This window comes from Lemur catta, chromosome 24 (genome assembly GCF_020740605.2).
Source record: "Lemur catta isolate mLemCat1 chromosome 24, mLemCat1.pri, whole genome shotgun sequence".
In the NCBI taxonomy this organism is placed as follows: Eukaryota; Metazoa; Chordata; class Mammalia; order Primates; family Lemuridae; genus Lemur; species Lemur catta.
Genome location: NC_059151.1, coordinates 7,905,089 through 7,929,214, shown reverse-complemented (window position 1 = coordinate 7,929,214; position 24,126 = coordinate 7,905,089). Strand labels below are relative to the sequence as shown.

Genomic DNA, 24,126 nt, shown 5'->3' with positions numbered 1-24,126 from the left:
AAATGAACCATTCATAAGGTTTAAATTGCACATGATTCTGAGAAGCGTGATCAAATCTCCTGCTCTTTTACCATCATGCCCAGAAGGTGAATCACCCTTTTGTCCAGCATATCCATGCTGTACACACTACCTGCCCTACACAATGTCATTGTGTAGGAAAAAACATAGTATATATAGGTTTGGGCACTCTCAGGCATCAACTGGGGTTCCTGGAAAGTATCCCTTGCAGATAATGGGAGGCTACTGTAATCCCATTTAAGATTCACAAAAGCACTGGATGATAAACTCCTTAAAGACAAAATCATATCTGTTTAACTTATTTGTCAATGTCCTCACTAATCAGCACTGAGCTTGGCATAGTTGACATTCAATAAATATCTTAAACAACTGGATGATCTTTCCTTTGAAGTAGATCCTAATTGGAAAAGGATTGTCTTAGTCTGCTAATATTTTACTATTACTGAATGCATGCATTTTATCAAATCTACCATTGTTTGGCCTGGTTATCATCATTTCTGTGTGCTATACTTTCAGTGAGAGGATGCCTGAGAGATACCTTTACTTTATTACGTGTAGAAAACTGTAGAAGAATGGAAATTGAGTCTTAAATGTCTAAGGAAGTGCGCTGTAATTAAAAGAAAAGCCTGCAAAACTCTGATCCTGATCCACATAAATTGAAGGCTGGAAAGGATGATCATTAAAACTATCTTAGGAAAGCACAGTCAGAATTTTTCAAAAGCTCTCTTGAAATTATGTCTCCCATTAATAAAACTTAAAGAAATACAGGCTAAAGTAACTGCTAGAAGCCGAAACCACAAGGTGTAGCTAAGACTTACCAGAACAGTCACTACACGTAGAACCACACCACGCATGTTGTTCTCCAGTTTCTTATCTGTCAGTGACCCATTCAGACCCGTGACAGGATTCCAGCACCCAAGCTGAAAGATAAAATGGCTCTGGTCACTCTTCTGCCTGAACAACACTCCAATCACCTCTGTATAGACCTTACGGAAAACTATGATAGCTCTTGAAATAATTGGTATCAAAAGTGTCCTGCACAGGTTTTCTTTTTTAATAGCAAATGAAGCAATCAGAAATGTCATTCTGCTTTTAAATATCATCATATGGCATATGACAATACCAAACATGCTGTAGGAGGCTCACTGAGGACATTTGACTTAATGAGGAGTTATATATACATCAATAATTCAGGCTCAGTAATGCGCTCATTGGAGAAATAATAGCGCATGTAATTCCAGCATAGCGTCTGTTCGAATATATCAATTACTGCACAAATTAGATTTTCTTATAGTTTCAATAGTTGTAATTTGATCACATACTGCTTTTACCAGGAAAAAAACTACCATATTTTTAATGTGGTTAGAAGAGTAACTGCTTTTATTTGAGGAAAACATCATGTATACCGCTTTGTTGTTTTCAAACTATTCACAGTACATAAAACAATATAATTTGCCTTTTTTGTCAGTGCTATCAATTTGCTTGGAATATTTTGGCAGCAGTCTTTCCCTTAAAATCTTACAATGATTCACTGCTCTTTGCTCTCCAAAATACTGGTTTAATTTTACAGTCTCATGTAGCTCTTATCTCTTGTAATACCCAAATCCGAGGGCTATCAGTTTTAAAATTATTGCCTATAAATCTCAATGGGATAAAATTGATGACTCTCAGTCAAAAATAAGGAGAAAAGAAAGAGATGATGTGACTTGAATTACCAGGTAACTGCCCAAGGAGCAAAGCTGCAGAGAGAATGTTGCAATGCACATCTTGGGAAGAAATGTCCTGCTATTGATCCTGATACCGGCTCGAGCCTTCACATTTGGGAACCTCTTCTGCAGCTGCACATTTTAAAAATGTAACAAACCTTTAGTCATATTTAGAGACTGTTTTGATTAACTGAATGGTGAGAGGGGCAAATGTTTATTTGTGCTATTTCCTTCTGATGATTGTGATTTATTTCCTTGTATTGCATTTTGTCTGTGGCTTACTAAGTCATCAACATCCTGCCTGGCAAGCTTCCCCCAAAATAAAAAATTTAGGTGCTTCCTATTAAAAACCTAAGTTTCTCTTTGAGCTTCCCAAGAGGTGTTTAATTAAGAAAACTAAAATGTACATAATATATCTTAAAAGAAGGGGATGTCACAATATAAACAACAAAGCTAGCTTTTTTCTTATTAAAATAATTTGGAAAATGCTGCTAATTGTTGGTTTCAACTGTAAAAGCACACTAAATTCATACAACGATATGTCATTCCTAGTTACATAAAGAGTCTAATTAGAACTTAGATCCAATTAGCAAATCCAAATGTGTTGAAAGTCTAATTATCAGAGATGCTGTAGTCCTCTCGCCAAATTTAAAACTTTATGAAATTTCTTTTGAGCTTTTGTTCTCTTCTGAGGTCAACAAAAGTCTATCCTCAATTACATTCTCTGATGTGCACTTTTTATAATTACTTCTTCAAGAGGATTTTATTTTCCTAGGCCAAATAATATTGGTGGAAAAAAATGTTCTATAACAGCAAATGGAGTGCTAAATTTCCAATGTAGTATCTCCATATTTTACAACAGTATTACTTAATTTTAAGCTTAATAAATAGCTTTTAGGGCAAAATCTTGTTCATGGTAAATAAATCTAAGCTGCCAACTTTTGTGACCCCTTGGAGCTATTTTTTAAGTTTGGTGAACCTATTGTCAGTTTGTCTAAATAAATGATATCTATTAGTGTCAACTGGACTATAGCATTTTGGTGTATTGAGTAGTCAAAATATTTTCTACTGGATTAGCAACAAAACTTGTTAAGCAATTTGTTTCAACACTGCTATGGACAAACAGTTTAAAATAGATAATTTTTAATTTATTCTGAATTATGGTCTCCTTTAAACATAATTAAATATGGTTAATGGTTTAAAAATTCTAAGGCACTCTAGTGTTTGGGGGTTTGAAATAACACCACTACCAAAGCATTTGGAGTAGGTAGAATAAGTCAACACATCTCATCCTCAGATCTAGGCAGTGATTTAATCATTATTTATACCATATATGTTGTTTTTTCTCATTTTTTAAAATTTTAATGTTTGGCTAGACTCTCTCTCATATATTAATAGATCATAAGACAATAATTTCTTTCCTCTGTTTGATGAAGGATTTTCACCTTTCTGTATTCTCTTTTTTTTTCTGTCTGACTCACATGTGTTTTGATAATAACAGTTTTATAGTTATTCTTCTTAAAACAGTGATATGGATTTTAGGATTGGTAAATTCATTTTAGTTAACTCACTTATTCCTTCATATGCACAAACTCCAAAGTTTCCTAAATATTTGCTGTGGATATCAAGAACTAGAAGGTTAAAGACTGAATTTGGGGCTACAGAATGTTTAGGATACAGAGTCTCTGGAAAACTACTACAGAAATAAAGGAGATCCTCTTATCACATATCAAAATGTGATAGACATCATTAAGAAATTAAAATAATACTTATATCCTGTATTGAATATATTTTTGAACATTGTTTAATACTCTCCATGTGTCAACCATGGTACTGAGCTCTTTATACATCATCTCATTTAACCCTCTATATAATTTTATGAGAAGGTGCTATTACCATTATTATTTTATAAACAAGGAAACTAAGAATTTAATTAAGGCCATGCATCTACTAAGAGCTGAAACTGATTTAAAATACTTCTTTTAAGACTCCAGATTCAGTGTTCTTCCTTGTGTTGTTTTATAGCTTATGAATCCTTTTCATAAACATGATCTATTTAAGGTAAGTAGAGTGGATATTTCTATTTTATAATTAAGGAAATTGAGGTTCAGAATTATTAAGTTGCTGGCTCAAAATAATAGCTAGTGGATTTACATCTTGGCAATAAAATTTAAAAGGCAGATCATCACCATCATAATTTCATAACAATTATCATAACATTTATATAGTGCATAGTAGGTGCCCATCATCTGCCTTTTTACTTATGTTAACTTATTGAATTCTCAGAACAACTCTTTGAGGAAGATAACTATTATTGTTCCCATTTTACAGAAGGGTAAACTGAGGATAGAAAGGTTCTGCTCTTTCCACTATGTTATCTTTCATCTGCTTAAACAGTCAGGAGGGCATTGGAGTAAAGCAAAGTAGTAAAAAAATGAAGTGGACAAGACACTGTCAAAAATATTTTTGGAACTCTATGCTACGTGTGGCAGCTTCCTAAAAAAATAAGCATGAGATACCTTTTATTTATCCTAAATCTTGATGATACTTCTCAAAATGTATGGCAAAGATGAATGAGAAACTAAACAGCAGCAGCACACAGAGGAAATGTTGATTATCCACATCATTTTGAAGGATTTCTCAAGTTTTAAAATGCCTTAATTTCTGTTCATATCTGCTTATCTCCCTGAGGTTCACTTCAAGCTATTTTGTTTTATTGTAGTAACTCTTTTTTCCTGATAATATGCAATAAAAATGAGTGAGGTTTACATACATTCAAATTGATTTTTATCTGCAATGGGTAATATTTCTTGCAGCATAGCAAGATTGACTGGCATAGTACTTGCTAGAAACTCGAAGAATTTCACTTAGGTTCAAGTGTGAGGCTTATGTAACAACTCCTCTGGTTTCATTGTTTGAAATTTCATTAATTTGACTTTGCTGGCTATGTGAAGAAGGTTGTTTTTGTCTGGTTGTGTTTTTGGTTTTGTTTCTGTTTTTTTTTACCAATGAGGCCAAAGACTAATAAAGATAATGCACACAAAATCTCATACTGTATCCATTCAGCTGAGTGCTTTCTAAATAAAAAACAATAAAAGTGGTCCCTGCAGCACATGAGATTTACAAAAAGTCACACTGCCAGTGGCAAAAAAAGATTCACTATCTTCTGTAGCCTGGCAGTCAAGAGAAAATTTAGGAAGGATAAAAAAGTAAAGACCAATTCAATTTCCTTTCAATTACAGTATATCGATTTCCTATAGTATTTCTGGTTATTGCCTGAAGTCATTTTAAAACCTTAAAAATGCTTAGTGCTTTAATTATTTCCTTCATTGAAGCTTTGGCAATAATAATCTTGTAGAATTCTGTTAAAATCAACATAATATCTTGTGTTCAACAAACTGATTGATGTATTTGCATGATCACAGTAGCGTGCTCCTAACATTATGTGTACTAGTAATCAAGTTTTATATATTTACTATCTTTTCCTCATTATTTCCACTTTTTATTTGTCCATTGGCTGTAAGGGATGACTTCTGACTCCTGGTTTTCACATCACTGTTTTTCAGGCAGTGTTATAACATCAAAAGAGCTGAACTGCTCAACTTTAATTTTACGCTCAATAGTTTGTAGGCTTTAATAACAGGAGTCAAGAGAGCTCCTAATTGAATACCAAATGGAATTTTCTGCATTTATTAGCTTGTACTCATATGGAACAAACAAAGCCTGGCTGTCCTACCAAAACTCCAGCTGCAGGACATGAAATATCCAAGGCACTGAGGGCTGTATGCTCCCAGCCACTGTTCATTTATTTGCTTTCTCACTCTTTGAACAAAAAGAGGGAACAACAAAGGCATAGGCAAAGCAGCTTGAAAGCTAGCCATTTGGAAATGCACAGCGTTTGTTTGGTAGATATTACTTCTTTAATGGGAAAAAAAGTGTAAAACATACATATGGCAGGTTGACTCAGATACATGTTTTACAGAGTTAAATTGGAATATTTTCCTCTTTGACATGTGTAGGAATGCATTGTGCCAGTAATCCTTCCAATAATATTTTTTTTATGGTATTTCCACCTGTAAAATAGATTCAATTTGTAAGACATGCTCCCTAGAGGACGATTATATGCTCCTAAGGTTCTATTACTACAGTTTGGTCATTACCACGAAGTAGTAGTCATTCTTTAGGTTATGTGGAATGCCTTAGCACTTGAGTTTCCTTCAGGAGAAAATGTCTTTCAAATGTCAGGAAAAAAATCATATGGTTGCTTCTATCTCCTTGTTTCACCACTGAAAACAAAAGCTTCTATACTATATAACAAGATGAACTTGTTAACTGATTCCTACAAATGAAGAATATAAACATGAGAAGAAATACACACTCAATTATATATACATACATATATACACACATATCTGTGTGTATATATGGAAATGGATCAAATATGTTTTATGCAGTTATAATAACCATTCTGTTATCAACTGGCATTTAACTAATTTAATGGTAGTCCACCATTATTATAAGTTTTCCTTTATTTTATAATTCTTCTTGGTGTAAGATTACTATTGCACTATATTTAGAGGCAATATATCATAGCAGTCAATATTAGAAACTCTAGAACCAGACTGCTTAGCTTCAAGTGCCTGCTCTAACACCTGCTGGGTGTGTGCAGTTGGGTCCCAGTGTTCTCAGCTCTCAGATGGGAATAGTAAAAGTGATTTCCTCACAGCGTTGTTGAAATTATTATTGATTTCCTATATGTCAAATGTTTAGAAGTGTTTGTGGCACACAACGAGTAAAGAAGTACTTGTTATTATTTCTGTATAATCAGAACTCTTTTGTACCTTGCTCAGTCTCATTCTCCAGGTGACTTATAGTTTGAGTGATAAAATATGCCTCTAACACTGTAGTTCTCAACTTCAGCTGCACATTAAAATCAACTGGAAAGCTTTAAAAAATGCCAATGCCCCAGCCAAACTTCAGAACAATTACATCAGAAGCCCCAGAGCTGGGACCCAGACATCAGTATTTTTTAAGCCTTTTCAGGTGACATCAATTTGTAGCCAAGGTTGAGAACCACTGCCCTAAAACTTGCTCTTAACACACAAGGAAGGCAAACTCACAGACTGGCTGCTTAACCTTATTAAGTGAAGGCATTGTTTGTACTGGCTTCCTTTGCAAAAGCTAACTAGGGGACACTTCCTCAAATAAACAAGCTATTTTATTTTTCTTATTTTAAATAGGATACGAGCTAAAAAACTCTGTGCCAGAATGATGTGTACCTTGTCCATGGTTGTACTCTTGGCCGTTATCATAGTACTGGTGCATTGGTACCTGGCAGGTCCTAATAAACTAATACATGAATTCAAACTCCTGCTGTCCTCTTTATTCTTCTTTCTTTTGGCTCTCCAGTTCAAGCTGAATGAAAAACCAAAATGCCTCCAATCTGAGATTGTGTTCTACTATCTTGTACCCCTGACAATTGTCATGATTCTTCAGAGTGATTCTTCTCACTCAAATTCTGTTAGCTTTCCTTTTCTATCTGATGAGACTTTTTTTCTAATATTATTTTAGCATTTCATGATTACTGCCTGATAAATTTACTGGATTTTCTTCTCTTCCATTCCATTCTACCTTGAAATATTTTAAAGGGATATTCATTTTAAAAATCACATTAAAATTCTTACTGCCTTTCCTATCTCCTTCATTAAATAATTAACCAACCACTTCAGCTCAGGGACACCGTCTTAATCATCCCTGTGTCTATTACAGTGTTTTGTACAAGGAAAATAATTATTTTTATGAAACCAACATGGTCAATATAAAGCATTTCCATTGCACTTTAGATCTTTATTCCCAATCAAAAACCTCAATCCCAGACATTTCCTTATATTTTACTACCACTTCACTGTCTTTGCCTAGATCTCTCAAAGGAAGCTCAAATATCCATAAGATTAAGCTCATAATCTACCATCCACCCAGTGCCACCAGCCAGAAACCAAACTCAGTCTCATATCCAATGCATTGCCAAAGTCTGCCAATTTCACTTCCTTAAATAAAAAATCTCTTGAATTCACTTAACTCCGTCTCCTTACCACCACCCTAGCCCAAGTTAGCTTCACAGCTTCTCTTTTATAATGCTTACTCTACATTGCAAACATAAACATAAACTTATATATTATGTCATCTGCTTAAAATTTTTCTATAGTTTTCCATTGTTCTCAAGATAAAGGCCAAATTTTTGGTGTGGCCTATTAGGATTTGTATGATTTGGCACAATTCATATTCACAGCTTCATGTCATACTCCATTCCCTCTCATTCTTCGAACTCCAACCACATAAGTCTTCTTTCAGTTTCTGGTGTCGGGCAAGTGGAAGGGGAAAGGAGGGGATGGGTACATTCACACCTAATGGGTGTGGTGCGCACCGTCTGGGGGAATCAACACTCTTGAAGCTCTGATTCGGGTGCGCCAAAGGCAATGCATGTAACCTAAACATCTGTACCCCCATAATATGCTGAAAAAAAAAAAGACATAACTGTCCTGCCTTAAAAATTTAAACACTGTTTCAAAGCATTGAAGGATATGGGAACCACTCTGGGAGTTCTTAAAAAAATCCCCATGCCGAAGCCATACCAATTAAATCAGAATCTCTAGGCATGAGATCCAGGCATCAGTATTTTTTAAAGTTACCACGATGATTCCAAAGTATAACCAAATTTAAGAGCCAATGGTTTTGAATATACAATTTTTCTTGATTGGAACAAACGTCGATACCTGCCATTCTTCAATGAATTACTAAATTCACTCTTACTTGTCTTTTAGATCTCAATGTAAACACCTATAGCTTAGGGTAAATTTTCCCCGACCTCCTGTCCCCACCCCCAGGCTATCTCATGTCACCCTAATACAGAATCATGTTCCTCTCTTTTACAGTAATATCATAGTTAAAGCTTTTAATATGTATGTTAGATGGTTAATATTTATTGAACCAGTTTTTTGTAAATTTCATGGGTTCAGGAAAAACCACTGTTTTGTTTCCTCTCCTCCTTTATTAAATTCAATGTTTACTGAATACTAAACAAATTTAGATTTTTAAACAAGAAACTTCATACATTTTGCATGATTTTTGATTGTTTCTTACATGATGCCTTAAATAAGGATCTTAATATATAGCCAAGACACTGTGCTCACTGAGATTTTTTTTTTCCTTTTTAATTTGGATGGCGAATTTCTAATTTTAATTCTTCCTGAGTGCAGAAGATCAAGGAATGCTTTTCAAAAGCCTTCAGTATGAGGAATCATGATATTACCTAACCCTGTACAGGATAAAATAAATTGTCATATTAGAACTATAATTGAACAATTATATAGCAACAACAATAGTAATAATAATAATAATACCTAACCTATACCTAGTACTTCTCATGTACCAGGCCCCATTCTAAGCCATGTACCTATACTAGAAAGAGTTTAGAGTAGAAAGTTATTTCTAATTCACTAGAGAGAACCACAACATACCAATGAAATATAAACTGTTGAAACTTTGGGGGATGAAACTTCTAGAAGAAAGCCCTCTCAAGAATATAGAATCCTCCTGAGAGTCTAGCTCCTGGCCAAAAACCTATGTGTGATTGTGCACAGCCCTGGGCAACACAAAGGCTCTGCCTGGCCGGCTATCACAGGGGAAAGCTTCCCTCCCCACACCCACTTGGTGCACAGCCAGTGCACTGCAATCTCTAAAGGGAGTTGCAGTCAAGGACTTAGGACTCCTGGGCAGCCAACGTTTTATACATACTTTCATTCTTAGCCCAGAGCCTGCATTCAGAGGCTTTTTTACTTGGGATGAGGCCTTCCCTGGGAGCCTCTGCTAAGACAGTTTTGTTAGAGGGAGTTGGAAACCTTGGAGACAAGTCCCATGAAGGCAGAGATATCTGCCTGTTTTACTCACTGATGTATAGCAAGCAACTAGAATGGTGCCTAGTATATAGTTCACACACAATAAATATTTGTTGAATGGATGAATGGGGTCTCATTTTTCTCAAAGGATAAATTAAATCTCAGCAGCATAGGAGACTTATCACATGCAGATTTTATTTTCAGGTGTGGGATAAATCAGTTAATCTCATAAAATGCTGTCTAGTTTTGTGATTATACAATGGTTGAATATGATTGGATTCATACCAGGAGTCTCTCCTGTGATGAACAAGAGAGGGTTTCTCATTCAAGTCTTCCAAATCACTCTCACTCTAGGCAGGACAATCAACTATTGCAATCCGTTTATCTGGTGCTGACACTGATATGACACTTTTGTCTAGGTCACTAGACAAAAGAAAAGAGTGATTCTTCCTTTTCGGCTCCCGTGTTGTCATATCCTTGTGCTTATGTTCAATGAGGATGAAGTGCATGAGTTTCACTGGGAAGGATGAATCATCAATGATTATGCCTCTAAGCTGATGAGCAGATTAAGAAAATGTGGTATGCATATACCATGGAGTACTACTCAGTGATAAGAAAGAATAAAATAATGTCTTTTAAAACAACTTGGATGGAACTGGAGGCCATTATCCTAAGTGAAGTAACCCAGGAACAGGAAAATAAATGCTGCGTGTTCTCACTTACAAGTGGGAGCTAAACGATGGCTACACAAGGGCACACAGAGTGGTATAAGGGACATTAGGGACTCAAAAGTTGAAAGGGTAGGAAAGGGTGAGGGATAAAAAATTATCTATCAAGAACAATGTACACTATTCGGGTGATGGGCACACTAAAATCCCAGACCTCACCACTATACAATATATACTTATAAAGAATTCAACTTGTATTCCCTAAATCTAGTAAAATTTTTTTAAAAAGAAAAAATAAATAAAAAAGACTCCTCTACCCCCAAAAATGTAATCCCTAGGATAACCACAAATAAAATAACTATAGAATATATATGAAAGGCAAGGAAATAGAAATGTAACTATTTCACTACCAAAATAAACACAAAAGAAGACAGTAATGCAGGAAATAAGGGACAAAAGTGCTCCAAGGCATATAGAAAACAAATTTTAAAATGACAGAATTAAGTCCCTCCTTATCAGTCTGCCTTAAAAATGAAATTCTGAAATATATTACAACACGGATGAACCTTCAAGACATTATGCTAATTGAAATAAGCCAATCGCAAAAAGATAAATGTATGACTTCAATTATATGAAATACTTAGAGTAGTCAAAATCATAGACACAGAAAGAAGATTGGTTGCCAGGGGCTGGAGGGAGAGGGAAATGGGGAATTATTATTTATTTGGGATAAAGTTTCAGTTTTCCATGATGAAAGAATTCTAGAAACAGACAAGTGGTCATGCATGCACAAGAATATAAATGTGCTTATTCCCACTGACCTGTACACATTAAAAATTGAGATGGTAATTTTTATATGTATATTTTATAACAATAAAAATATTTTTTAAAAAGGCTTGGCTAGAATATGAGTAATGGGAGACTATGGAGAGAGAAAAAGGGGTCTTGTAGAATAGAACTAAGACACCCCAACCAAAAACCAGCACCAGGGTCCCAAACATGTGAGTGACATCATCTTGGATCCTCTGACCCTGACTGGGCTGTCCTAGTCAGCCCCACATGGAGCAAAAGTGATCTATCCCCACTAAGCCCTGCCTGAATACTAGATCCACAGAACCCATATTAATAAAATAGTTGTTGTTTTAAGCCAGTGAGCTTCAGAGTGCTTTGTTGTGCAGTATGTCATAACTGAAACACACGGCTTGTCAATGGTGAACGGGCAGTCATTGGTAGCCTTTGCCTCTGAAATTGACTGGACACCTAAGGCTTCTAGAAGACAGAAGGAAGTTGTATATCTATGTACATATGTGAGGGTTATTCTCTTCTTTCTGCAATAGTTTCCTTTACATCTGAAAGCTTTTATTTTTTACATGCAAAATGTTTCCCTACTGCAATTCAGGTAGACATTTCTGTATGCACTTTCATCTTTGTGGTACCTAATTAAAACACTTTGAAAGTTGTCTATGCTTTGGAAAATAAAGCAAATTAGATTATGACTGCTTTCCAATGCCTGCCATAATGAATTGCTGCAAACTCAGCTGTTTAAACAACAAAAATGTGTTCCCTCCCAGATCGGAAATCAAGGTGTTGGCAGGGCTGTGCTCTCTCCAAAGCCTTGAGGGGATTCTCTCTTTTGTTGCCCTTTCCAGTTTCTGGTGGTTCCAGACATTCCTTGACTTGTGGCTGCATACTTCAATTTCTGTCTCCATCTTCACATGGCCATCTCTTCTTCTCCTTTTTCTGTCTTGAATCTCCCTCTGCCTTTGTTTCATAAAGATACTAATCATTAGATTTGGGGCCCACCTGGATATTCCATGATAATCATCTTAAAATTCTTCTTAATTATATCTTCAAAAAGCCTCTTTCTCCTTATCTGGCCACACTCACAGGTTCTAGGAATTAGTTTGTGGACATATTATTGTGGGAGGGGGGATGCTATTCAACCTAATACAGATCACAATTCATAAATTCTCATTTTAGTGTCAAGTTTTCAAGAGGTCTGTTTAATTAAAACACAATCTCATTGGGGAAAGAGTCAGTTTTATGAGATCCACGTCCAATGAGGAGAATTTATTTTTTTGTATCTAACAATTGCCTAAAATTTCCTCAAATTAGAATTGAGAAAGCACTTCAACAGTTAATGAGTTTGCTTCTGTAGCACCTCTAAAATAATTCTCTTGCAGCACTTACTGTTTGAAGCATTTTCTTGGATTTTAGTCACTTAACTGCCTATTTCCTCCAGTAGAATTTTGACCTCTGCAATGGTTGGAATCATCTTTTCATCACAATACCTCCAGCACTCTTGTACAGAGAAGACAATCAATAAATGGTTTTGATTCAAAATATTTATTTCTTTTTCTCTCAATATGTTATAATTGGTTTAGTAGGTGAACAGTGGGCTTATTAGCCCTTAGACATTTGTGACCGAAATACTGGGTTGTATTTCAAATCTACATTTTTATCAGCTGAACAGTAGGAAAAGATCTCCCACTTTTTTACTCCACTCTATCTTTGGCTCTCAAAAGCCAAATGTAAAAAATGGAAGGGACAGCAGAAGTCATGTGTGATCACCTACGGTCAGATGGGGATCCTAAAATCAGAGTGAGCAAAACTGCATTCCCCTCAAATATTTTCAACTGATACAGTCCATATTTTCATCAATATATTAATTCAGTTAACATTTTACCTGATTATTAATTTAATTCTTTTGTATTTAAAGATATAATTTGTCTTATTTATAAAGGCAAGTAAAAAGAATAAACTGGATTAGAGAATAAATTTTTAATAAAAGTCGACCATTTATTAATGTTACATATAATCAAACTGTATTATGAAAACATAATTTTTTCATAGATTTTCCTATTTTAGTGGCAAATCAATTCTGCCGTGTAAAGCAAATAGATTTCTTAAGACATATTTCCTAATGTGGAAAAAATCAGTAACCAGGCATCACTCTTGTATTGCCAGTAACAATTTAGATCACAGGTTACTGAGAATAAAGTCATTAATCAATCTCAGACCTCTGTACACAGTAGGAATTATTCAGGAGGTAGCAGAGGAAGTCGTGTAATGGGATGTTCTGTCCAACTGAGAAAATGATTTTTAGCTGGGACCTCATTCAAGAGGTTATTCCTCCCAGCAAAAACAAACTGTAACCTTTCTCCAAAGTCAGAGCAGAATAGAGCTCCATATGCACAAAGGTTTTAAGCCAAATGAAGACACAGATTCAAAAGAGACATGTGGGCAGTAGGCAGTATCAGAAAATTTGGAATGATCACTATAGCCTTGTAGTATTTGCTTGAAGTCTGATAAGTTTTGCTTAAGGTTGCTTTTGCTATGCGACAAATGGGTAACTTGTCTGGTACTGGCACAAGAACAGAGACATAAACCAATGGGTCAGAACAGAGAAGCCATATATAGAACCATCCTCATATTACCATCTGATCTTTGAAAAAGCAGACAAAAATACACTGGGGAAAAGGATTCCTATTCAATAAATGGTGCTGGGAAAATTGGATAGCTACATGTAGAAGACAAACAGGATCTGTACCTCTTACCAATGACAAAAATTAATTCATGATGGGCAACAGACTTAAACCTAAGAAACTATAAGAATTCTGGAAGAAAATGTTGGAAAAACTCTTACAGGTATCTGCCTAGGCAAACAATTTATAAAGACCCCAAAGGCAATCACAACAACAAAATAAATAAATAAATAAATAAATGAGACATGATCAAATTGGAACGCTTCTGCACAGCCAAGGAAACAACCAATACAGCGAACAGACAACCTACAGAATGGGAGGAAGTAGTTGCATGCTATAGATCTGATAAAGGGCTTATAACCAGAATCTATAAAGAACTCAAGCAAAACAGCAAGAAAAAAATCAAGCGACCCCATTAAAATGTGGGCAAAAGACATGAAAAGAAATTTTTCAAAAGAAGAAAGGCTAATGACCAACAAACATATGAAAAAATGCTCAAAATCTCTAATCATCAGGGAAATGACAATCAAAACCACAATGAGATATCACCTAATTCCAGTGAGAATAGCTTTTATCAAAAAATCCCAAAACAACAGATGCTGGCACGGCTGCAGAGAGAAAGACACACTTACACACTGTTGGTGAGACTGCAAACTAGTACAACCTCTATGGAAAGCAGTATGGAGATACCTCAAAGAACTAAAAGTAGACCTATCATTTGACCCAGAAATCCCATTATTGGGCATTTACCCAAAGGAAAAAATCATTTTGCAAAAAAGACTCTCGAACTAGAGTGTTTATTGCAGCATAATACACAATTGCAAAGATGTGGAATTAACCCAAGTGCCCATCAATATATGAGTGGATTAATAAAATGTGATATATCTGTACCATGGAGTACTACTCAGCCATAAAAAAATGGGGAACCAATATCTCTTGTATCAACTTGGATGGAACTGTACATCATTCTCTAAGTGAAGTATAATAATGGAAAAACAAACACTACATGTACTCACTACTAAATTGGAATTAATCGATCAACACTTATATGTACATATGGAAGTAAAATTCAACGAAAATCAAGCAGTTTCTGGGGTAGGAGGGGTTGGGTAAATTCACACCTAACGGGTACAGTGCACACTATCTGGGTGATGGGCACACTTACAACATTCACTGACACTGTAGAAAAGCAATACCTGAAATCAAAACATTTGTACCCTCGTAATATTCTGAAATAAAAATAAGTAAACTTTTAAAAAAGAAAAACTGGTATGAAAATTTGGAATCTAGAGGAAGACAAACAGACTATTCTCATAGCTAACCTTACTGAGGAGTAGCTTTGGACCCTTAATAAAAATCCACTTAAATATCAATATCAGAACCCCATCACAGTTATTTATAAAGTTTGTGAATCAGATAGTAAAATATATGAGATTTTATTATAATTGTGGTTTAACTTCCTCAATGATTCCTTTTACTAAATTAATAAAATCCAGAGTAAATGAACCTGGGAGAAGATGATTCACTTGTAATAACAATTACGGAATCCTTAGTAGAAAAACAGATAAGCACCTCCCCTTACAGGATGCAGATTTAACAAGGTTGATTTCCCAGGAATACTTACTTAATCATTATAATGGACATTATATTTGTGTAATCTGTTAACAGTGGAGATATTAGCTGCCTCTCTTTATGTAGAAACAATTGAAGATTTATTGAATTCTAAATTCAATTTTACAAATTACTAATTTGGTTAAAGTAAGAAATATTCTTTGAATTTAAACATTTTAAGTTATTTCCAGAACATACAGATATACCAAAAATAGCCAGGCTTAAAGTTGTCCAAAGTATACATTCTTTGAAAAGAAATTTTTAACAGTCATTATATCAACCATTTATGAAGTCTCATGCACGTGGAACTGTGCTGAAGATTTGCATTAACTATTTCATTTGGTCAGAATCACAAAGCCCTGTGAGCTTTAAACTGTTAAGTTAAATCTTATATAATTACTATTAATAAAATAATTTTGAACTAAAATTGAAATTATAAAATATAGATCAAGATATAGGCATAGAATCATTTAATCTTAGATTCTATTATTGTTTATTATCCTTTTTGTCAGAATGCTTCTTAAAATGCAAGGTTATTGTGGTAAGTAAAGTAGAAACTGTGGATTTTGACAATCATTTTCATTCTGGTAAAGATATTTTTTAATCCAGAGGGAAAAGACTCTTGAAACATTTCAAATATCATCTCAGTCCTCAAAAGTGTTATAATATTTTATGCAGTCAAATTAACAGCTGGATTGGACATATTTTCAAATACATTGGGACAGGAGGGTAAAAAATGACAAGTAATACTGTGTGACATTTAAATTGATTGAGCTGAACACTACCAGAGAAACATCTGGACAGGTTATCCACAGGTGACTAGAATATTGTGCTAATGTGAGTGGCATCAAAGTTTAATAATCATATAAGGCAGTTAGTTTGGCAAACAGAAACACTGTCCCTCAACCAGAGCTTGCTCTGCTAATCTCAGCCTGCTCTCCAATGCACACAATTAACCTTACAAGGAAAACTCAAGAGGCAACCGGATTGACTAATCAAAGCTCGTCATTGCCACAGGCAAAACAACTAAAAAGATGTACCATCATTTAGCGAACATTTACAAAATTGAAAATGCCAATATAAAGCTTTTCCAATGAGCTCAAGTATTTTAAATACCCTACTGAAACAATTATCCACTCATTATCAACAAGTTATTTATTTATACACTTACTCTTTCTTGCCACAACCACTGTTAGATCTAATCTGAAACAAATGCCAGACATTATACTATTTAATTTATAACTATTTGGTATATGCCTCTGAAAATGAAGAAGTCCTTTAACACATAATCATATTACCCAAAATTTATAATTTCTTAATATCATCAACTATCCAGTCAGTTAAAATTTCCTTTATTTACTCAAATTAGCATCCATATTTTGTAAGAGGTAATGTGTCTCTTGAATATTTTATTTATGGTTTCTCCATTCATCTATCTTCATTTGTTCCTTCAATTTTTGTGTCACAGAAAAATTGGTTCTGTTTTCTTTAGTTTCCCAAAGTCTAGTTTGTGTTGATTGAAGTCCCCGTGTCCCTTAACATGTTGCTCTGTCAATTGCATTGTTTCTAAATCGGTCATTCTAGAGGACTGATCTAATTCGGTTTGATATTTGTCAATAATTTTGTGTTAAATAGAAGGTACATAATATTTGTCTCCTTTTCTCCTAGTGATATGACCAGCCATTGACTGTCATGTGTTACTTTCATTAGCATAATGAACTGAATTGTATTCCCCTAAATTCATATGTTGAAGTCCTAACCTCCAGTACCTCACAGTGTGACTGTATTTGAAGATGGGGTCTTTATTTTTATTTTTAAAATTTTATTTTTAATTATTATGGTTACATAAAAGTTACATATCTTTATACAGTAGTTTTTATGTTCTGATACAAGCATACACTGTGAGTTAATCAAATTAGGGTAACCGAGGTATCTATCACCTCAGGCATTTATAATTTCTTTGTGTCAGGAACATTTCAAGTTCACATTTTCAGTTATTTTAAGGTACACCCCAAATTATTGTTGATTAGTCACTTTTTTGTGCTATCAAATATTGTTCATTCTATCTAACTACATTTTTGTGCCCATTAACTATTCCCATTTTATCCCTCCCTCCTTGCTACTCTTATCTGCCTCTGCTAACCATCATTCTGCTCTCTGTCTTTATTAGATCAATTGTTTTTTAATATTTAGCTCCCAACATATGAGAGCAAACATGTGAGATTTGTCTTTCTGTGCATGGCTAATTTCACTTAACACAACGTTTTCCAGTTCCATCTATGTTGTTGTAAATGGTAGGATTTCGTTCTTTTTGTGCCTTTATAATATTCCATTGGGTATATGTACCACAGTTTCTTTATCCATTCGTCTGTTGATAAACACTGAGGTTGATTCCAAATCTTGGCTATCGTGAATGGTGCTGCAGTAAATATAGCATTGCAGGTATCTTTTTGATATACTGAATTCCCCTCCTTTGGATGTATACCCAGTGGTGGTAGTCCTATTTTTAGTGTTTTGAGGAACCTCGATACCATTCTCCACAGTGTTTGCACTAATTTACATTCCCACCAACAGTGTACAAGGGTACCCTTTCTCCACATCCTCGCCAGCATTTGTTATTGCCTGTCTTTTAGATAAATGCCATTTTAACTCGGGTGAGATGATATCTCATTGTAGTTTTGATTGGCATTTCTCTGATGACTAATGATGTTGAACATTTTTTTCATATACCTTTTGGCTATTTATATGTCTGCTTTTGAGAAATGTCTATTCAGATCCTTTGCCCATTTTTAAATTAGATTATTTGATTTCTTCCTATTGAGTTGTTGGAGCTCCTTACATATTCTATTTATTAATCTTCTGAGATGGGTAGTTTGCAAATATTTTCTCCCATTCTGTGGATTGTCTCTTCACTTTATTGATTATTTCCTTTGCTGTGCAGAAGCTTTTTAGCACGATATGATCCCATTTGTCTAATTTTGCTCTGGTTGCTTGTGCTTCTGGAGTTTTACTAAAGAAGTCCTTGCTCACAGGAATGTCCTGAAGCATTTACACCATATTTTCTTTTAGTAGTTTCAAGTCTTAGATTTAAGTCTTTAATACATTTTTATTTGATTTTTGTGTAGGGCAAGAGATAAGGATCTAGTTTCATTCTTCTGCATATGGATTGAAGATCGGGTCTTTAAAGAAGTGACTAGGGTTAAGTAGGTCATATGGGTGTGCCCAAATCCAATCAGACTGACCCGTGCACTTATAGTAAGAGATTAGGCCACATAGAGAGCCACCGAAAGTACAAACAAAGACCATGTTAGGACACAAGGGGAAGCTAAGAAGAGAGGCCTCAGAAGAAATTGAATCTTCTGGTGCCTTGGTCTTGAACTTTCAGCCTTTAGAACAGAGAGAAAATAAATTTCTCTCATTTCAGCTACCCAGACTGTGGTATTTTGTTATAGTAGTCCCCACACACTAATATAATTTATGATGGCGAAATGTTAATGTTTCAATTCTACCATGTCTTCTTCATTTATGAGCTGGAATATGTGAATAAATAAAAAACAATCCTTTTCTTCTTTAATTATTTGATTAACCTCAGGTAGAGTTTGCTTTCACACAAAAAAATGAACTGATTCATCAGCACTCTGCAAAAAAGGGATATAGCATTACTACTCACGAATTAAACATATTTGATGGTGAAATAGCAAGTGCTCTGGTTTCTTCCCCTAAAATTAACCCTGCAGAAGCTACAAACGGAAACATAGATTGCAGATACGCAACATCACTGTCAAAAGCTCCTGTAAAGGGGAAGGCATCTGAAGGGCTGGGCCCGGAGTATGTGCGCTGCAGCCTAGGGAGAGGGCAGCAGAGGGCAGCAGTGAAAGGATAGGTTAAAGCTTTTAAAATTCAGCTCTCGCCTCTTCCATGTGTTGCCTTGGAGTACCATTCCCTGGCCCTGCTTGTACAAATCTGATGTTGTTATCCATAGCACTGATTAATGCATCGGGGTGAGGCAGTGCTAAGAATAGGAGAGCAGCATGAAAGTTCTGCTGGGAAATGAAACTGAAAAAAGCAGATATAGGTTGACTGGCTTTCGGCATTCACTCTTCCATCCTTTGCCCCTCTAGACATCTAGGACTAGGGGATTGCAACCCAGTAATATTGCTTATTCCAATTGCTGCTTCTTTCTTGAGGATTTTAACTATTTTTGAGGTAACGGCCAAATAGACTAAGTGCAATGTTGCGATGTGTGGAGTTCTCTTCCCTGGGGCTTACCACTTTCTGTAACCTCAAACCAACCAAGAACAACAGAGACTAAATGACTGCCCCTTACACGCTATGAAAATGGTATGCTAACAGATGAATATGAGCTTACAGGCCAAAATAATTATACATCGGTGGACTCAAAAAAAAAAAAAATTACAGCAACCTGGACACGATATTGTCAATACTGTGTAGGATCTCAGATTTTACCCTATATGTAAGCTAACAAATCATCTTGCCACAATTTCATGATGTTAGCAGAAGGTGTACAATTCCTGGGTCAGATAAATTGCTTTATCTCCATGGCAATAGTGGTATGTGCATTGTCACTAACTACTTCCTCAAGACCCAGTTTTCACAGGATGATACAAAGGGGGCCAGCTGATGCCTACACAAGCCAGAGAGCTGCATTACAGAATAGAGCATCTCAGCTCAGGGAATCCAAATCTTTTATAATGGGCAGTAAGCCTGCCTGCCCCTTGCTTCTGAGGTAAACATTATCTTTATTATACTGGAAAATAAACAAATCTGCCCTTTGCTGTCGAGAATGACATGATTTCTATCTTCCAAGGCTGTTCACTGTACAAACAACCTTGAAAGGACAGTTTAAAATACAGGCAGTCAGTACCTCAGCTTATAAGAGGTACAAAAGCATAAGAGGGCCATGGAAAATTGCTTCTTAAGACTATGCAATGTGAAGCTTTTTACGTAGAAATTGACTAAGAACTTAGAAGAAGAGCATTTTAGAAGATAAGGAAATTATTAGCTATATGAAACAGAAATAAAAACTTTATAAAAAATAGAAATATTGGTATAAAACATGACATTTGTGTATAATCCCATTTTTTTCTTTACATTTCTTATCATATGTACTTTGTCCAATATATGCTAAGGCAGGCCTAAAATTATACTGCAAACTAAATTGCCAACTGGAGTATTTTGTTGTTTTATGTTCAGGGCATAACTATTTCTGAGAATATTAATTAGAACAAGTGTTTCCTTTATAGAAACTCTTTATTGCCAGGTTTGGATTATGAAATGTATTCTATGAATTCTTTGTAATATGCCACAAAAAATACATTTTTGAGCTTTGAGGAAATTTTCAAACATGTTTACATAAGAACACATACTACTGACTTGTATATTCAATAAATTGTACTTATTAGTCCAAACTGATGAGAAAGAAACTAATAAAATTTACTGGAAAATAAATATAAGGAAAGAACAAAATTAACATGTTTTTAATGACAGTTAACTCTTACCCATATACCTTTTTTGTTCATTCATTTGTGAAGAAAATTTAATCATAAATCTCTACAATATGCTTTTATCATTTTAAAAATGATATCATTTAAAATGAATTTTCTTCATCTACATGGCAACATCTGTTGGAGTTATAATGACCTAACTTGGCAGCGCAATCTACCTGTCTTAAGCACTTAAGTGGAAAGTGACAAATAACAGATGCATGATGAGTTTTAAACCAAGAATTGGCAAGGAAACAATTTGCTACTTGCGACAATACACAATAGTATGAAAATACCCTAATAAGCTTTCTGTAGTATAGATAAATCTCTGAAAATTTAGCTCTTGTTTCAAGCATTTCCAAATCTATTTCCTTGAAAATACTTTTATTATTTAAACAAAAGCAACTTGCTACATATTCTAGCAGCATTTTCCAATGAACATTCCTCATATGAATTACAGAACAAAAATGATTTTAGTGACCATTTTCCAAATTCTCCCAAGAATGGTACATAGCTAGTACTAGTTGACATGCATAGGAGAGAAGTTAGTTACGTACAGCAGATGTTTTAGGTATTAAGGCTTAATTCTCTGCATTAGCAAGGATGCTGGGGCTAAATTATCACAGCACAGATTCAGTTACAGGAGAATTCATTCTTTTTTAATTCCTATTCCAAGGAAATAAACAAGATCCCTTAATCAAGAAAAGGAGTCCAAAGGTATATAAGACATGCTCTTAAAAGAAGATTGGTCTTCATTTACGTATCTGAAAGCTAGACAGATTATTAAGTAGTGAACACAAGATCTGTTTTACAAAAGCACATAGCTGCTGTTTGTTCGGAAGGTGAATGGTAGGGTCAAAGATTAGGAACAGAACATCAATTAGAAGGCAATAGCCCCAGGATAAATTATTTGGATTTAGCCTAAGGGGATTTCAGTGAAGATTAGCAGACAGGGGAATAATTTAAGGCCTGTTTCAGAGACAGTCAATTGGCTTCCGTGGCAAATTGGGGAGCAGCTTGAAGAGAATGTGCACCGGGAGGATGGCAATCTGGATCTCAACCTGGAACAAATAGGTGAGTTACGTTTTTATAACCCTGTTTTCCCAAAGTGGAAAACAACTTGATTGTGTTATAGATGCTCTTGCGTTTGCAAAGTATTTATTGAAAAAGAAAGAGATGGTCCTATGTGTTTATTAATGCAGTGATAGAAACATAGTTTTAAGCTGCCATTAAGAAAATGCTCTTTCTAGGAGTTTGAGGTTGTAGTGAGCTATGAATGGGCCACTGCACTCTAGCCCCGGCAAGAGAGTGAGCCCTTGTCTCAAAAAAAAACAAAAAACAAAAAACAGAGAGAGAGAGAAGAAAATGCTCTTGTTAGGTTACCAGGAGATATCAAATCCTAGTTCCTAGAATTTGTAAAGTTACCTTATTTAGAAAAAGGGTCTTTGCAGCTGTAATTAAGTTCAGAATCTCAAGATGAGGGGATTATTCTAAATTATATGAGTGTGTACTAAATCCGATGACAACTGCTCTTGTAAGAATGAGGTAGAGGGAAATTTCACAGAAGAGAAGGAGGCAACATAGATGTGGAGGCAGGGACTGGGGTGGCAGCGACACAAATCAGACAACACGGAACAGCCCCCAGAGGCTGAACGAAGTCAAAAAACGGATTCTCCCCTAGAGCCTCCAGGAGGGGTGCAGCCCTGCTGATTTTTCTCTGAAATAAACACGTCTTTATAGAGTTTTTCTCCTGATAAATTATCTGCTCTAATTCAATCAATCTTACGTTATTCTTTTTCTAACAGGTAATAAAAACACCTTGATTTTGAATTTTTTGGCCTCCAGAACTGTGAGAGAATATATTTCTGTTGCTTTAAACCAATGACTTTGTGGTAATTTGTCAAGGCGGCCACAGAAAATGAGTCACTCTGTTTCGGTCATGTTTGGGACCTCTCACAAAACCAAAAATAGTGCACACAGATGGTATTTAATAAATATGTATTGAATAAATAACTAAAACTTTCTTTCTCTGTCTGTTAAAGATGGGATCAACCTTTTCTTCTAAGTTACTAAAACTCTGCCAACTCACTAACACCAGGTAAAGAGCAGGAATCTTTCAAATTTTCCAACTTATCTTCTTTTTTTTTTTGATTCCTTGATTTCTAGCAAAATTAATCCTATTTATTTATTGTGATAATTTTATTCTCATCTAATTCACCTAATCTAATTTAATCTAACCTAATTTACCTCAGAGCTGACTAGCTTTTCATTAGCATTAAAAGACCCTCTTTGAAAAAGTTTAACTTAAGCTACATTTCATCTGGATATATCAAAAACTGTTTTAAAAATAAATGTGTTACCTAGTCTCATCACATTATTTTTATATCTATGAATGTAATTACCTCCCTTTCCATAATTTTCTCCCTCTTCTGTTCTGCCTAGGAGCTTCTAGAGGTTGCTGGTTTTCCAGACACATTTCACATTTCTGTTATAATAAGTAATTGTTACAATTCAACCACTTCCTCTAGCTAAGAAGTCACCATCACTTTACCATTTTGGATAAAATGTAGCTACTAACTAGATTGAAATGATGTTCTTGCCTGCTGACACATTAGTTAACTGTGCTTTCTAACTAGTTTTGAGAAATTCCATAGTTTGAAGGACTTTAAGCATTGACACTTTATAGAATTCCATTTTGTGATGAAAAGATGGACTCTTTGAAAGTAAAATTGTATTGTTTTTCTGGGTTTTCTCTGAAATAAATTCATGTCTTTATATAGTTTTCCTGTAATCACTGGTGTCTCCTGATAAATTATCTGCTCTAATTCAATCAACCTTATGTTATTCTTTTTCCAACAGGCAATAAAAACATTAAGTGATAACTCAACCTAAGACTCACACCTATGACATTTAACTGAAGATCACTCAATTCATTAGTTCATTGACATTAATCAGCACTCTTCTTTTTATGTCCTTTCAACCAGCCTACATTTCATTTAATGATATTTTTCAAGCCAACTCAAATTAATTTTGCAATCAAAATTTCACGTGGTGTTGTCTCTAGTACTTTGCTAGCAGTCAAGATGCATTACATCCACTCCACTCTGTTCATTTACTAAGGCTCTAAAGCTATCAAAACTGCAACCAGGTTTGTCTGGCACAATTTGCTCTGTGTTAACCTATTTGTTCTATTTATTTCTCATGGCTGTACTTTCCTTTCTCAGGTTATTTTAAACCAA

At 34.9% G+C, this 24,126-nt stretch overlaps 1 protein-coding gene across 2 annotated transcripts in view; it reads right to left on the bottom strand.

Annotated features, from left to right (window-relative positions):
- GRID2 (glutamate ionotropic receptor delta type subunit 2) overlaps positions 1–24,126 on the bottom strand; it is a 1,057,247-nt gene that overhangs the window by 255,604 nt on the left and 777,517 nt on the right. For both annotated transcript variants that reach the window (XM_045536712.1, XM_045536713.1), the window contains exon 9: positions 837–938. In XM_045536712.1, coding sequence (XP_045392668.1) covers positions 837–938 — 102 coding nt within the window. The remainder of the gene's footprint in view (positions 1–836; positions 939–24,126) is intronic.